Source organism: Petaurus breviceps, unplaced genomic scaffold (assembly GCF_028583685.1).
Source record: "Petaurus breviceps papuanus isolate PSGF00001 unplaced genomic scaffold, PetGlider_PUasm1.0 208, whole genome shotgun sequence".
Classification (NCBI taxonomy): Eukaryota; Metazoa; Chordata; class Mammalia; order Diprotodontia; family Petauridae; genus Petaurus; species Petaurus breviceps.
Window position 1 is genome coordinate 23,476,063 of NW_027185852.1, and position 15,150 is coordinate 23,491,212.

The window sequence follows — 15,150 nt, forward strand, 5'->3', positions numbered from 1 at the left end:
TTACTTGCTCCCTGCCTTAACAGAAGTCTACCAAATATTTCATTAGATTAGCTAATTTCAGGAAGCAATTAATGCCAACTTCAGATCTTATCTGAAGCTGTGTTAGTTTTATCAATTCAGTCTGATAAAGTGTAGAGAAAAACTTAGTATTTTATCTACTAATGAGAAGATAACCATCATTGCTTTTACATACCAAATTCTGTCACAACACTCTGGGTCAGGAAAGATCACATGTGCATTGGCCTAATCGAAAGCCTTTTAGAGATCTCCACTTGAGAAAATCAGATTTACTTAAGAAACAAGTAATATGACAATATCTAATCAAGGCCTAAATAATTTGGGGTTCCTTCAGAGAAGGAAAGAGCAAGATCTCATAGAAGCTTATTAATTCAGGATATTCCGGACATCAATTCTAAGCCTTTAACAAATCAATGCATCTTAAGACTTCTCATCCTCAAATGTTTCTGAAGTTGCCCATTTGTATTCTAAGCTTCAACTAGGTATTAATATCATCAGTACCAGTTTATTGCCCTTTTGATTGTGGGAGTGAGGCTGGATCAGAAGGCCAACACAGACTTTGATCAATCATTAAACTGATGAATGATGAACGAAACTGGTCAATAAATCCTGAGTGAGTACCTACTATGGACCAGGGCTAAGGAGTCCTACAAAGACATGGTGTGTGTCTTCCTTCAAGGTTGGAAGATCTGTGATATAAGTATGGATGCAGCTAATGGTAACTCTTCCAGAGCTGAAGAGGTCACTATGGCCAAACACACTCCATGCCTAAGGAGAGGCTTCCTAGGATCAGAAAGCCCTGTCCTCGGAACCTCCCATATCCTGGGACTGGCAAAGATGGTGAGACCCAGGGTCATGTCTGCTGTGCTGAGACACTGGAGAAAAGACAGCAGTGGAGCCTGGTACTCGCTATTATTTGGTGACAAAATAAATGCAAAGCTAGCAGCTGAATTCATCAGATTAATGAGCTTACCACAGCAAGCCTTGTAACCTGGTAAATGGTCAATGTATATGGCACAAGGAAAACTCAAAATGAGAAAGGAACATGTCCAGTCAACTTACCCTGACAACAATGAAAAGTTCTGCCTTCAGCTGTGCCGTCTGTTCGGGAGAAAGCTGTAAGCACAGAAGGGGAAAGGGATTATATGCATTCCATCAAACTTTGGAAGAGGCACAAACCTGGCCTGGTTGGGCACATTTTCGTACCTGAAGGGCCAGAATAGAGATGACGCTCACTGCCATTGTCTGCATATTGGGGTTTTCATGCTTACAGAGCCACTTCATGACAAACTTGGCAGCATCAAACCTGAAAAAATAAATTCTGATTTTTCTAATCCCCTAAGTCACATTAACATTGTTGGGGAAGGGGGGCAGGAGGGGGAACAGACGTGTCTACTACGCACAATCCAAAACAAATCCTGAAATTCCAAAGTCTTAGCTCTAAAAACAAGTGTGGCATTAAGGCTCAAGGGGAAAATGGTCAATTAAGGTCTGTATTTTTGGTGTTTTTTTTTCTTTTTTAGCAAACATTAAAAATAATTCTTGTAGGTTAATCAGTAAATCACAGGATTGGGATAGCACCTGCAGGCTGCAATGAGGACTTCTAAAACACACATGCACACATGCACGCGCGCGCTTCAGGAGGCAATAGACAACTAAACCCGCAGAAATCAGTGATCAGTGAGATTGACAAATACCCCCAATAGGCTTACTGAACTTGACACTTGCCTGTTAAATGGGACATCCTGAAGAATTCTGGCATTGGTCAAGGAAAGAAGACAATTCTTCTGCAGCTTTTCAGGAATCAAGAAAAGTAACTTTAGACAGAGAAGTCATTTCAGACTATACAAAGTTTTAATCATTCAACTCCAGTTCTGTTCCTCAACTGTAAGTATCATGACACCTGAGGTCTGTAACGAGCAAGACCTCTGGGGACTTCAGTAACTAAATCCCTCTGTGGGGGTCCAAGACAGACAGCTCTGAGACCAGTCAGTCTTTGGAGAATCCACAGCAGTCAGCGGCCCTGTCCTCGCCACTCTTTTACACTCAGTTCTGATGGCTTCCTGAACTGCCCAAGACTGTAATGCTGCTAACCAACCAAATGGTTGGACTCCAGGCTAACCCACGGGTAGTTTTACACATAAAAATGCTGCCACTGATGGCTACGCCTTCTCTCCTTCTCATATACCTATCTTTCTATGTAAAAGAAGTAAACTATGCACTATGCACATGAAATGAGTCCAATGAATTAAGAATGCTCTGGTCCAGGGAAAGCTGGGTATTGTTCCTCCGTACCAGTAACTAAGCGTTTCACACTGAGTACCTACTTTCTGCAGGATACTGAGCTACCCAGCACTGGGATGGGACAGAAAACTTCAGGCCTGGTCCCAGCCCTCGGGGAGTTTAGAACATAACTGGGGAGACGAGGCACATATGCACCAACATGAACATAAAGAATGCATCTAAGTGTGGCATAAAGGGCAGAGGACGTGCTATGAGAGGCCCAGGAGGATGAAAAGTGGTCAGGGAAGGCTTCAAAGACAACAAGATGGAAACTGGGCCTCGAGGCCTGGCCAGTATTCAGACAGGCAGAGAGAAAGGTGACTGATGGAGATGGAGAGAAAGACAACAGAAGGCAGAGGTACCTGAATGTGCAGGGCACAGACACACATGAACCACCCTTTCTTTTCTGCACATCAGTGGGGCCTGTTTTATTGACAAGGTTTGGGAAAAAGATCAGGAACTACTCAAAATTCTCTACATGTGCTCTTCCTTTGATTCACAACAGGCCCCCTTGATCAATCAATGAAGCAGAACAAGGGACTTGCCAGAGAAGCTAACAGTTCCGAGCAAGGCCAAACCTTCAGTTCAAACTACCTGCTGGACACTGGAACAGAACCGGTTCTGCCATCCTGGAAATCCATTTTGAATTATGCAAAAGAAAGTGACAACAATGCCCATGCCAAGGTTAGGCATCTGCCCCAGGAGGTTAGTGACATAAAGAAAGGTTCCAAATACTCCCAAATATTTATAGTAGCAGAGAACCAGAATTAAATTACCTGCTGGTTATTGGGGAAATTTTTTAGGGCCTTGAGAAGTAAATGGATGACCTCTGACAACAAGCGAACAGGCATTCCCATGGCCAGACCCTGCCGGGTTAAATTGAGGGTGCATGCACTGGCTGTGAACTGTACAGGTAAGTCCAGAGGGTGATTCCTCATTCCTACTGCCACAAGCTAAAGATGAAGGAAAAAAAGGAAAGTTACAAGATGATTGTTAAAACCGAGAAGCTGTGTGATCCTGGGCAAGCCACCTAACCCCATTTGCCTCAGTTTCCTCATCTGTAAAATGAGCTGAAGGAAATGGCCAACTCCTCCAGTGTCTGTGCCAAGAAAATCCCAAATGGGGTCACAGAGAGTCGGACACAACTGAAGCAAGTGAACAGTATTTAGGAGAGCCCTCTTGTTTTATGAAAGCACTTTTTACTGCTGAGTCGGCAAGCCAGCCCCTTCTCTGATCTTCAGACTCCTCTGTGGCAGGGGAGGGGCTGCCTGAGATGCCCTCCAAGGTGCTTCCCAGTTCTGACATCCTCTATTTGAAGGTCTCTTCCAGGAGAACCAGTGTAGATAATGGGAAGCACTTTGGGGTTAAGTGACTTGCCCAAGGTCACACAGCTAGTAAGTGTGTCAAATGTCTGAGGCCACATTTGAACTCAGGTCCTCCTGACTCCAGCTGCCGCTGGGAAGCACTTTGAGTCAGGACCCTTGAGCAGTTTCTTTGCTCTATAAAATGAGGGGGGCTTAGACCTGATGGCTTCTAAGGTCCCATCTTTTATGCTTCTCTTGTTTCAAACATGGCACAAAGTGGTAACTGTCTAGATCCCAGGTGGTTTAAAGCTAATCATGTGATTTTAGGTGTGTGGAGGGGCTCACTTATGCCGTTTCTCATCTATATTTGAAAATGATTACATACAAGAAAACATCATCAATACTACCTTAGACTCATTTCATAACTATCAGCCCTTGCACAAATGGCCTTTGTCAGTTATTCCAAGTCCCCACCCATTCATTCCCATTCTCAGGAGGCAGACTCACTGAGGACCAAATGCTGCCTTCTGCCATGTCTGGCTGTGTGACCACGAGCAAGTCACTTCATTGCTGAGCTTCAGTTCCCTTATCTGTAAAAGGGGAGCAGTATCACCCATAATATTTACCTTACAAGGCTTTTGCAAGGATCAAATGAGACACTACTTCGAAGGGGCTCTGCCAGTTCTAAAGCGCTGTGCACAAATGAGTCATTTCCATGTGACCAAAGTCTAGATCTGCCATTCGCATTTCTTTACATCCCAAACACGTCAACCTTAAAGTGCTCTCCCAAAGGGTTCTACTGGCCTGCAACTCTACTGTAGCCTAATGAGAGGGCCTGCTTCTTCACAGCCCCTGAAGAATCGAGCTTCCTTAATTATTTTTGTCAGTGTGAGGTGGTACCTCAGGGTTGTTTTAATTTGTATTCTGTTAATTATTAGGTGAATAAAATGTTTCCAAGCGATTATCAATTGGGTGTCTCTTTTGAAAATTATCTAGTCACAGCCTTTGACCATTTATGTGAAATGGCAATTACCTTTGTAAATGTCTAACACTTCTTCATGGACACCTTGATCTTTCTTACTTTTCCCAATCTATCATTTATCTTTTCATTATTTTTACTATATGTTAATGAAATCAATCATACCTGTTTAGACCTCTTCTACTTAAGAGGAAAAAGTCTTGTCATCTCCACTGTTCATGTACATATTGTCACATTTCCTTACATATTTTTAAAATAGATTTTTTTTAAATGTCTAAAGCTGCCATCCCCCTGTGATTCACTGAGGTATGTGGCATAAGATATGGGCCTAAATCCATCTCCCACCCAACCACTGACCAATCTTTAATGCGATGAGCCCTTTCCCCAATTTCTGTCTCTGACCTATCAGCCTGACAAGCACACCTTTTTAGAGCCGGGCCCCTCTTCTATCGCATGCATCTGTTTCTCTATTTCCCTGGGCACCAGCTGCATCGATGACAATCACCCGGCAATGGTTTAAAGCCCGGGACTACAAGAACAAGTTCCCCCCAACCTACCTCCTGTTATTCCTGCTCATTAGAAAAGACCATACATGCCATTACTGTTTACATAGTTCTCTCTGAACACTGGATAGTCCTCCCACTCGCTAATTGTTCCTCTACGCCATACAAGTCCCACCCTGTCCCCATCCCATACACCCCCTTACCTGCTCATCTAAACATACCAGCACTACACAGAATTATTTAGGGCAGTGGTATCAAAATCAAAATGGAAATGGGCTCACTAAACCATGTAACTATACATGTTGCTGTATATTGACTTAGAAAACCACACATTGAAATTATCTGTCTGTTAAATATTTTCCAACTAAAAAAAAATTGGGGGGGGGGGAACATGACACCAAAGGAGTTGAGTGACTTACCCAGGGTCACACAGTTTAGTGTCTGAGGCTGGATCTCAGGTCCTCTAACACCAGGGCTGGCGCTCTACCGTACCACATAGCTGCCCCCCCCAATTCAATTTTATACCTCTAGCTTAGAGGATCAAATGAGGACGTACACAAAATGGTGTGTAAAGCTTAAACCACTATAATAAATGGAGGCAATTGTGATTCTTTTCTTCAGTCATGGCAGCTGGATGATTGTCCTTCTGCTGGTCTTGAGTATGTGTTAAGTAAAGTCTCAAATTAGTCAATCATTATTTTAAATGAAGTTTCTTGTTTTCTTTATTGCTAGGAAATAATGTTACCAGTTTTGTGAGTTAAACTTGCATCTTTGACTGGACTGAACTCACTTATAGTCTCTGTTCTTTTTTGAGGGTTGAAGGAGTTAGGTTTTGTTCTATCCTGTTATCTGAATGTTCTGACCTCTCCATTTCCAAAGCTAATTCCTCAAATACCTTATTACATTGGAAAGAATTTCAAACACCACATCAAATATATTCAAGTTTGGGAAAGTAGGCATCCTCATTTCAAACCTATTTTTAGTGAAATGTCTGGGATGTAAAGAGTGACAGCAAGATGTAGTGGACAGAGGGTGGCCTCAAAGGCAGGAAGCCTTAGCTTTAAGTCTTGCCCCTGGTACATGCTAATAATAACCTGTGTGGCCCACTAGAGCCCCAGGTCATTCAAGGCTATAGCTGCGATGTTGGCCTGCACTCGTGGAGGGATCTGCTCACAGGAAGCTTCCCTACAATGAAAAAAAACTGCCCAGATTTAATTTTTAAAATTTCCAGTGTTTCTCCACTGCATATTATGTTGGTTCTTGGCATAAGATGGTTATTTTTTATCGTGAGAAAATCTTTTTATTTTTTTGTTTTCATAACATTTTATTAAAGAGTTTTCTTCTCTGATATCTATGTAATCATGCAGAATTTCAGTTTACATATCTCATTATGATCTGAATGACTTTAAAATGGAAATAAAGACCCATTTATTTAACAAGGTTCTTCCTGTGACCCAGTAGGGTTGCAGCAAATCCACAGAAATACCTCCACCTCTTAAGAATTGTCTTTTTCCCTGCTGAGCTTCATTCATGAGAGTTCTGACCTGCTCTGTTCTCTGCCCTTGGGCCCATCTGCTCCTTCTTAGGAGGCCTAGTGGACCCCTGCTACAAGGGGCTCACCCCACTGCTACCAGACAGTGCAGACACCCCACAAGCTCAGCACGCTGCTGTGGCTCCTGAGATACACCAGCCTCGGCCTCCCGGATTGCAGAGATTACAGACCAGGACCTGCACACCTGGCATCATCTGAAGAATTAAAGTCAAGCATCATCCCAAAAACAAGGAGGGGCACAGTAGGAAGAAGCCAGCCATCCGGGCAATACTTAGAACTAGCAAGGCCCCAGTATTCTGGGTGAAAGGGGGACGCAGCAGGAAACACTCATGGAAGGACACAAACAGGCTGAAACCGACATCATTCAAGGGAGCACCCACACTAATATATTCATATGCCTATACAAACAGATTTTCTTATGCTGAAGTTGCTTTCTATACCTGGAGTAAACCCACTAAGGATTTACAAACTCTGTGAGGCCAAGAGATTAAGAGATTTTCTATGGCACTCCTGGTCACAATGATGACAGAGCCAGCCCATGGCCCAGGCTCCCTCTATTGGGCCACCTCCAAGACAATGGGCTGGGATCGACTTTTCTATCTGTAAATAGTCTTGACAAACTGATTCCTCGTTTCTGAGAAGCTTGACTGATTGCAGCTGTTTAGATATTACAGGTCAGGTGACTTTTTCCCCTTTCTGCTAACTTTTTTTAAAAAAAGAAAACAAACCAGTTCTTGTCAATTTAATTATTTTTTTTATTTTCTACTTTTCAATTTTATATCTCTTTTTAAGAATTTCTTCCTTTTTTCTTGTTCTAATGCCTTATTTAGGGTATAACCTTGATTCATTTCTTTTCTCCCTTTCCTTATTAATATAAACATTTGTCATGATTTTTCCACATAAATGACTAGGGATCCTTGAGAAAGACTGTTTGGTGTGAGCTGTGGAACCTGGATGCTAGGGTCCTGAGAGATTCACAGTTCTGTACACATATTCCTCTTTTGCTGTTATATTTTGTATATGGAAATGCTCATTTTATTTGCTGCTAAATTCGGAATAAAACAACCTTTTTTTTTGTTTTTGTTTTCACAAACTCTTTGCTAATAACAGTATCTAGAAAGGCTGCTTCACCATTTTACACTGTGTATGAAGCTTAGGTTCCTAACCTGCATTCAGGAGTTCTAGAAATTCATAATAAAGCTGTGAGCTTTCACTCTCACCTCCATGCCTCAGGGAATGTGTCAGAGTAGGTTCTCACCACCTGCTGAACTGAGATGAGGTGAGAGGGATAGGTCACAGATCTAATCTAATCCAACCTTCTCATTTTAACAAAGAGAATATTGGGGGTAGCTAGGTGGCGCAGTGAATATAGTACTGGCCCTAGAGTCAGGAGGACCTGAATTCAAATTCAACCTCAGACACTTAACACAAAGACTAGCTGCATGACCTTGGGCAAGTCACTTAACCCTAACTGCCCTACCTTCCCCCCTCCAAAAAAAAAAAAAAAGCAAACCCCCCCCCCCACAAAAAAACCCAAAGAGAATATTATGGCCAAGAGTTACACCCCTCCCCACTCTCAATACTTTATTATTCAATTTAAAAGCAACCAGGCTGTAAGCTCCTTGAAGTCAAGAATCATGCCTTATTCCTCTTTGTAGCCTGGAAAACCTTACCATAGGGTCTTACATAATGAGTGTCCAACAAAATGAAGTATTCGAATAAAAATGAAGGATATGCATTTATGGAAAATGTACCAGCCATTCCAGTATCATCACTGCCAAAAATTCAGTGCTAAGGCAATGAGAATGCAAGTGGTTTAGGACACTCCTTGGTCTGAGGAAGGACCCCAAGTTATAGTCAAACCAGTTTAGTTTCCAGATTTTTATATTACATATTTCCATTTTATTTCCTATATCACCCAACATAAGCATTTACAGGACCATATACCCATCCTTCTTCCCTTTCCCCTATTGCTAAGCTGATGTTCCTCCATTCTAGCCTCAAATATACTAAGATTCTTTACAAATGAAGTAGAGATTTTTTCTTATCACATATACAGAGACTGCTGATAGAAAAGCAGATATAACTTAAGAGTCATATCCTGCTTGACTGAAGAGCTGCTTCTTCAACAAGGCGGGATAATGTTACCTGAATAGTCAGTGCCCAAAGTTCAAAACCACCAGCTCCCATTTAGAGTCTTTTCCAGTTTACAAAGTGTCCTGGCTCCCAGGACTGTCCCAGAAACAACACATCAAGCAAGTTGTGCAACTACCCTTCACAGATGTTATTTTACAGCTGGGGAGTGAACTGAGGAAAAACCACCTAAGCCTAGGGTTTCTGAAGTCAAATCCAGGGTAGTCCTCCCTACACCCCAATGCCTCCCATATATAAGCTATTGGAGATCAATGAGCAGCAGCCAGCAGCCATGACTGCAGGCCTTCTCTCCCTCTCTCCTCCCCAGTGGGCAGGAAGGCCGATGATGTAAGCTCCTTTAAAACCCCAGAGGCATCCTGTTATCAGGCTTTCCCATTTTCCCCCTCTACACCATACACACATAATGAGTATGTACTATGATGATGATCACTAGGAAAATATAGCCATGTCAGATGTCCGCTCACATGCAGTGTTACCTTTAAAACAGCTGGCTTAGTTATCTGCATATAAAATGTCTGGGTGAAGAGCCGAATGAGGGCTTCCTTCATAAAGCACACTCTCTCACTGTATCTTCTCAGAGCTTCGGAAATCTGACTGACATTCGCCCCTCCTGCAACCTTCAAAACAAAAGGGCCAGAAGACTTGAGTTTTTTTTTTCTCTCAGTTTTTCAAAACAGACTTTTAAAAATTTCAAATTTAACTTAGAAGTTACTTCAGAGATGACTCCCACACTCACAGAAAGTAGAGTACTTAAGAATATGAGAAAAAACTACTTAGAGGTACTAACACATTAATAGTTTCAACCTTCATATTTTAAGGATGAGGAAAATAAAAACTTTTGAAAATATTTCAATTGAATACTATTCAACAGCCTATAATTGTAAGTTTTGCAAAAATGGCAAATATGAAAGAATGATACAAGGACAGATAAAAGGGAGAAAGAAAAGAAATCCTCTACCAAAAGGGCATTACAGAACAGATAAAGTGGGGCAGCTAAGTGGTGCAGTAATAGAGCACTGGCCCTGGAATCAGGAGGACCTGAGTTCAAATCTGGGTCTCAGACACTTGACACACTTACTAGCCGTGTGACCTTGCAAGTCACTTAACCCCAATTGCCCCTACGAAAAGCAGAAAAGACAGAACAGATGAAGATAAAAAAAACCCAAGACATGGACTTTTTACTCTCTCTCATTGACTACTCCCTCCAGTCCATGAGAGGAACAATATTTTGAAAAGTTATATGATTTCATCAGTGTTGGTATTCTCTCCACCAGTAAAGATTCAGAGTTTCTTCATTAGTTGTCAGGGCCAAGATAATTTATCACATGAGACCATGAGTCACAAGGGCTGGTTCTGGTAAAAAGAATGCACAGCCCATGGCTTGGTAGGCCCTGGGCTCAGCAGACACAACCGTGAAGAACCCAATCACCTCCAAGCTACAAGGAAGCACTCAAGGATGTTAAATGGAAAGTAACTCATGAAATGTTATGGTTAAAAGGCCATTCAACAGTAGTCCATAAACTCAATTGTCAATAAGGTGGGTACAGTAGATCTAGTGCTGGACCTGGAGTCAGCAAGACCTGAATTCAAATCCAATCTCAGATAAATATTTTCTGTGTGACCTTGAGCAAGTCACCTGACCAGTGTACCTCAGTTTCCTCATCCATAAAATGGGGATAATAGCAATCGACCTCATTCTCAGCGTAGCTGTGAGGATCAAATGAAATAATACTGGACAAGTGCTTTGCAAACCTTCAAGCAGCAGGTAAATGCTGGCAGTTACTCTCACTAGACTGTGAGTTCCCAGAGAGCAAGGCTGGCTTTTTGCCCTCCTTTGTATCTCCAGAACTTAGCACAGAGCCTAGCACATAGTAGGTGCCATAAAAGCTTGCTGACTGACTGAATTGGGGGGGAGAGTAAATGTGGCCCCAAGGTAACTGACGTGCCCACGGTCCCCTCCTTCCTGACACTGGTGCCAAATGTCCCAGGGCCCCTTTTCCTGAATGGCCTACAGAATCAGTCTATCTTCACATGCCTCAGAAAAGCATGTCCCCAAACTAGTCTGTAGGAGGTCAGCTCTTTGAGGACAGGATCAGGGCTCTAGAAGGCCATCTGGTACAATTCCCCTATTTTATAAATGAAAAAAGGCAGTAAATGAGAGAGGCAGGATTTGAACCCAGCTCTTTCCACTGAACCATGTTACCAAGTGGGAGCTAACTTCCACACCTAATCACACCTGGCCTTCCTCAGCAAGGGCAGAGAAGCCTGCAGAAAACCACAATCATGTGCCTCAGAAAGCCTACCAGGCCAGGTCTGGCCCTGACAAAGAAGGGCATCACTGCACAGGCAGGGTATCAGGTCTTTCTACCTTCACCAGGGACCTACGCATGTCAGACTAGAACACACCATGAAGCTGGGGTCTGAGGTAAAGAAGTCAGAGTAGCCAGCATCCGTAGCTAACAGTCCCACGAACTGCATTGCCGGCCGCTGCCGAACGAAAGCTTCCACAGCCTCGTCGGTGATATGTTTACCCCCAGAGATATCTAGCGACAAGATGTTCGGCAGGATGTCTGTCTGCTGCAGCAAATGAAAGGCCAGGTCCGAAGTGAACTGCTGATCATCAGAAATATCAAGGTGAACCAGGCCTCGAAGCTCTCTGATGACATCCAGGATCTGGGGCGTGGTCATCGTCAGGCACTTCAGATAGTGCATAGTGAGTGATTTGAGCCGGTTTTTGCAGGCAAGGAGTGCAGAAAGGTCAGAGACTGAGGTGTTGGAAATATCCAGACTTTCTAATCTCGGCAGCAAAGCAACATCTGCCAGGTGCCTGTTCTGAAAAGGGATGTTGGAAACACTTAAAACTCGAAGCCCGGCCAGCTGGCTGAAGCGTGGCACCGTGGCCTCTACAGTCGGCAGAGTTCCCGAGTTCAGCACGAGGCACTGAAGGTGTTTCCGGGCCCAAGGGCTGCTGCCAAGGCCATTCAGGATATCTGGGATGGGGAGGTCTGCACTCACACCAGCAGCATCCAGTTCAATAATTCTGTGATGGCAGAAGGCTTTGTGGAAAGCGGTGGCAGAAATCTCAGCTCTCCGGATGCACACTTGCTTCAGCTGCATTTGGTTGCCTTGAAAAATGCCCACAGTTCGATCATTCAGCTTGCCTGCAAAGAAATTGTAATCCAAGCCTGTTAAGTCAAATACTTAATTACTACTTCTAGGTTAGATTTTAATCACTTTATGTCACCAAAGGGCCCCCTCCCTTGCACTGAAAAAGTAGGAGATAAAGCCCACCTGGTCACATACACATCAGATGTGTTAAACTTTGATAAAATGGTTTTTCCCTCTTCTCTGGTCTCTTTGGATCCGACTGTTCCCTTGCCACCGTCATGGCCCAGCTCAGACCAACCCTCTGTCTCCCCTGGATGTGTTGTTCCCTTCATAAGAAGTCCTTGTAGGGCCCTTTGGTCACTGTCCTCCCAGCACTTACCAAAGCGCTCTGCGTATAACAAGTACTTTGTTTTTTTTCTTTCTTTCATCCAATAAAAATAAGATAAAATGATATTTTAAAATGAACATAAAGGTCAATCAGATACTGAAGTTCTTTTAGGGGAGGCAACATGTTCAGTCTGATGGAATTTAGAGTCAGAAGATCTGGATTCAAGTCAAATGACAGTTATGAAGCACATGACCATTTTTATGGTGAACAAAGCACCGTAACTGTCATCCGCATGCATGTGTGTGTGTATGTGTGCAAGTGTGTGTTTTGTGTGTGTGCGTGTGTGTATGGGTGGGTGAGCATGTGGTTCTGGTTAGAGCCCTTTTAAGCCTCAGAGCCCATATTCTCCAAGGAAGAAAGAAAGGTCCAGTTCAGAAAGGACAAGTGATTTGCTCATGGTCACATGACAGTGACTAAAAGTGTCAGAACTAGGATTTTAACCCAGGATTTGGGGCTCCAATTTCTCTACACTACTCTTCCCATTTCTATACAATGCCTCTGAAGCTTTTAGGAATGAAAAACAATTTAGGAATATAGCATGAGACTGAGGTAGCTATTATACACACACACACACGTGTACACAAACAAAGAATCTAGTTTCATAAAACCTAAGAGTGCCTCCCCCCTCAACTAATCACTAGGTATCACAAGTGTCTTTTAAAAACTACCCCAAATCCCCACTAAGAGAAAAACTAATTTGACTTTAACTTCAACATTAATAACAATCAGGCATGCTAATGTACTGTTGATGGAGTTATGAACTAATCTCACAACTCAGAAAAGAAATCTGGAACACACAGAAGACTTACAGGATCTATATCTGAAGACATCATAGACAGAGGCAAAGGACCCACGCGGTAGCAAAGAACTGGAAACAAAGTGGGCACCCACCCATGGGAGAAAGGCTGAACAAATTATGGTGTGTGAACAAATTCTATCTGTAATAGAATACTATCCAAAAAACAGAAGGCCAGCTTCAGAGAACCCTCGCAAGACTTGTGGTGAACTGATGCTGAGTCAAGTGGGCAGAACCAGGAAAACTCCCTAAGTGATTGGCTACAGGCAATGCAATTAGCAATGACAGTTCCATAAAAGTGATCATGGAACAAGCTTTTCTACCTCTTTGGGGAAAATGAAGACAACTTTCCAGGCAGAACCAACACAACAAAAATCTGCTGTGCTTCATAATATTTGTCATGAGGGAGGGTTTTCACGGGCAGGTGGAGGGAATGATAGGAAGTGCTGCAAAAACAATGCAATGAAACACTTAGAAGTATACACAAGCGGGGGCAGCTGGGCCACACAGTGGACAGAGAACTGACCCTGAAGTCAGGAAGCCCAAGTTCAAATTCAGCCTCAGACATTCACTAGTTGTGTGACCCTAGGCAAGTCACTTTACCGCTACTGCCTCGAAGAAAAATTTAGAAGAGAACTGGAGGAAATTTAGAAGGGAAGTGATAAGTGGGTCAGTGTTGATACCAGATTAAATTTAAAATAAATTAAAACAACAACCTAAATGTAATAAACCAGCAGTTTCACATACATTCTCTTCCTGGACTTCTTCATATATGCAAATGCTTGTTTGATGATTTTTCAAGTTCATAATAAAAACAAGTATGCCCTATTAGGACAAGGAAATCACAAACACAAACAATAACACTGGAGAAGGGAGTGCAGGAAGAAGGAAAATTAGAAAATGCGCTGTTAATCTTAGTTCTAAAATGAAACAAATAGAGGTACAGGATTCCTGCCCAGTATTTGGTATTGACCTCACAGATATTTTAGAAAGAAAAGCATAAAATGTTAGCTAAATATTTTAATGTATATTTTTTGGCCCAGATTTCACATAAAACCAGAAATCCTTTTATGGGATCCCTGACAAACTGTCATCTAGCCTTCAGGGTAGGACCTGTAACTGACAGGGAACTCACTGTACATATTTTTTAAAATCAATGTTGCTTTAACATATGAACCCCTAGCAGCACACAGCCAATCAACCCCCGCCCTCCCCCCAACCATGAAAAAGGGCAAGTCAAACAGAACTGACTTCTATTATAGGCAACTTTACATTTTCATGGTTTTCTATTCGTTAGAAGAAAGGAAATGTGTGGGCAGGGTGGGAAGGAATGTATCCAGGGTTTCTGATCTGAGTCCTTTTGCCATTCGGAATTTTACCAAGTTGTGGTAATCACCTACACTGTTCTTTTGCTGGTTCTTTGTCCATCATGCATCACATCATACCCAACACCCCCTATTTCTTTACTTGCTCATTACCACAAGGTGCTGGAACCACCATTTTTAAAGACCCTTCCAAGGCTACCCTGTATGCCCTCCCTTATCCCCACAACTTACTAGAAAGCAAATCTCAGATGCCACCTCCCACCAGAGACCCTTACTCATTTCCTCTCATCCTCACTGCTAATTATTAATTTTCCTCCCTCTCCAAATTATGTTACATACACTTTGTATATGGGGCAGCTAGGTGGGGCAGTGGATGGAGCCTTGGGCCCAGAGCAGGAAAGATTCATCTTCCTGATTTCAAATCTGGCTTAAGAGACTTACTAGCTATGTGACCCTGAGCATGTCACTTCACTCTGTATGCCTCAGTTTCCTCATCTGTAAAATGATCTGGAGAAGGAAATGGCAAAACTACTCCAATATCTTTGCCAAGAAAACCCTAAATGGTGTCACAGAATCAGACACAACTGCAAAACAACTCACAACAATACTCTGTATATGCATGCCTGAGAAAGAGAAGTCTATTAATAAATGTTTGTTGAACTGAAGAATTTATTTGTGCATACGCTATATGCTCCCAGTAGAATATAATCTCTCAGAACATAAGGGATTTTTTCGTTTTT

The 15,150-nt window shown here is 42.6% G+C and overlaps 2 protein-coding genes across 5 annotated transcripts in view; both read right to left on the bottom strand.

Annotated features, from left to right (window-relative positions):
* Positions 1-15,150, bottom strand: part of LOC138165341 (sterol carrier protein 2) — a 464,797-nt gene that overhangs the window by 138,435 nt on the left and 311,212 nt on the right. The window lies entirely within an intron of this gene.
* LOC138165336 (protein zyg-11 homolog A-like) overlaps positions 1-15,150 on the bottom strand; it is a 29,585-nt gene that overhangs the window by 8,601 nt on the left and 5,834 nt on the right. For all 4 annotated transcript variants that reach the window (XM_069093551.1, XM_069093549.1, XM_069093550.1 and 1 more), the window contains 6 exons: positions 11,200-11,954; positions 9,270-9,410; positions 3,078-3,254; positions 1,747-1,811; positions 1,225-1,324; positions 1,081-1,134 (listed from right to left, as the gene is read on the bottom strand). In XM_069093551.1, coding sequence (XP_068949652.1) covers positions 1,081-1,134; positions 1,225-1,324; positions 1,747-1,811; positions 3,078-3,254; positions 9,270-9,410; positions 11,200-11,954 — 1,292 coding nt within the window. The remainder of the gene's footprint in view (positions 1-1,080; positions 1,135-1,224; positions 1,325-1,746; positions 1,812-3,077; positions 3,255-9,269; positions 9,411-11,199; positions 11,955-15,150) is intronic.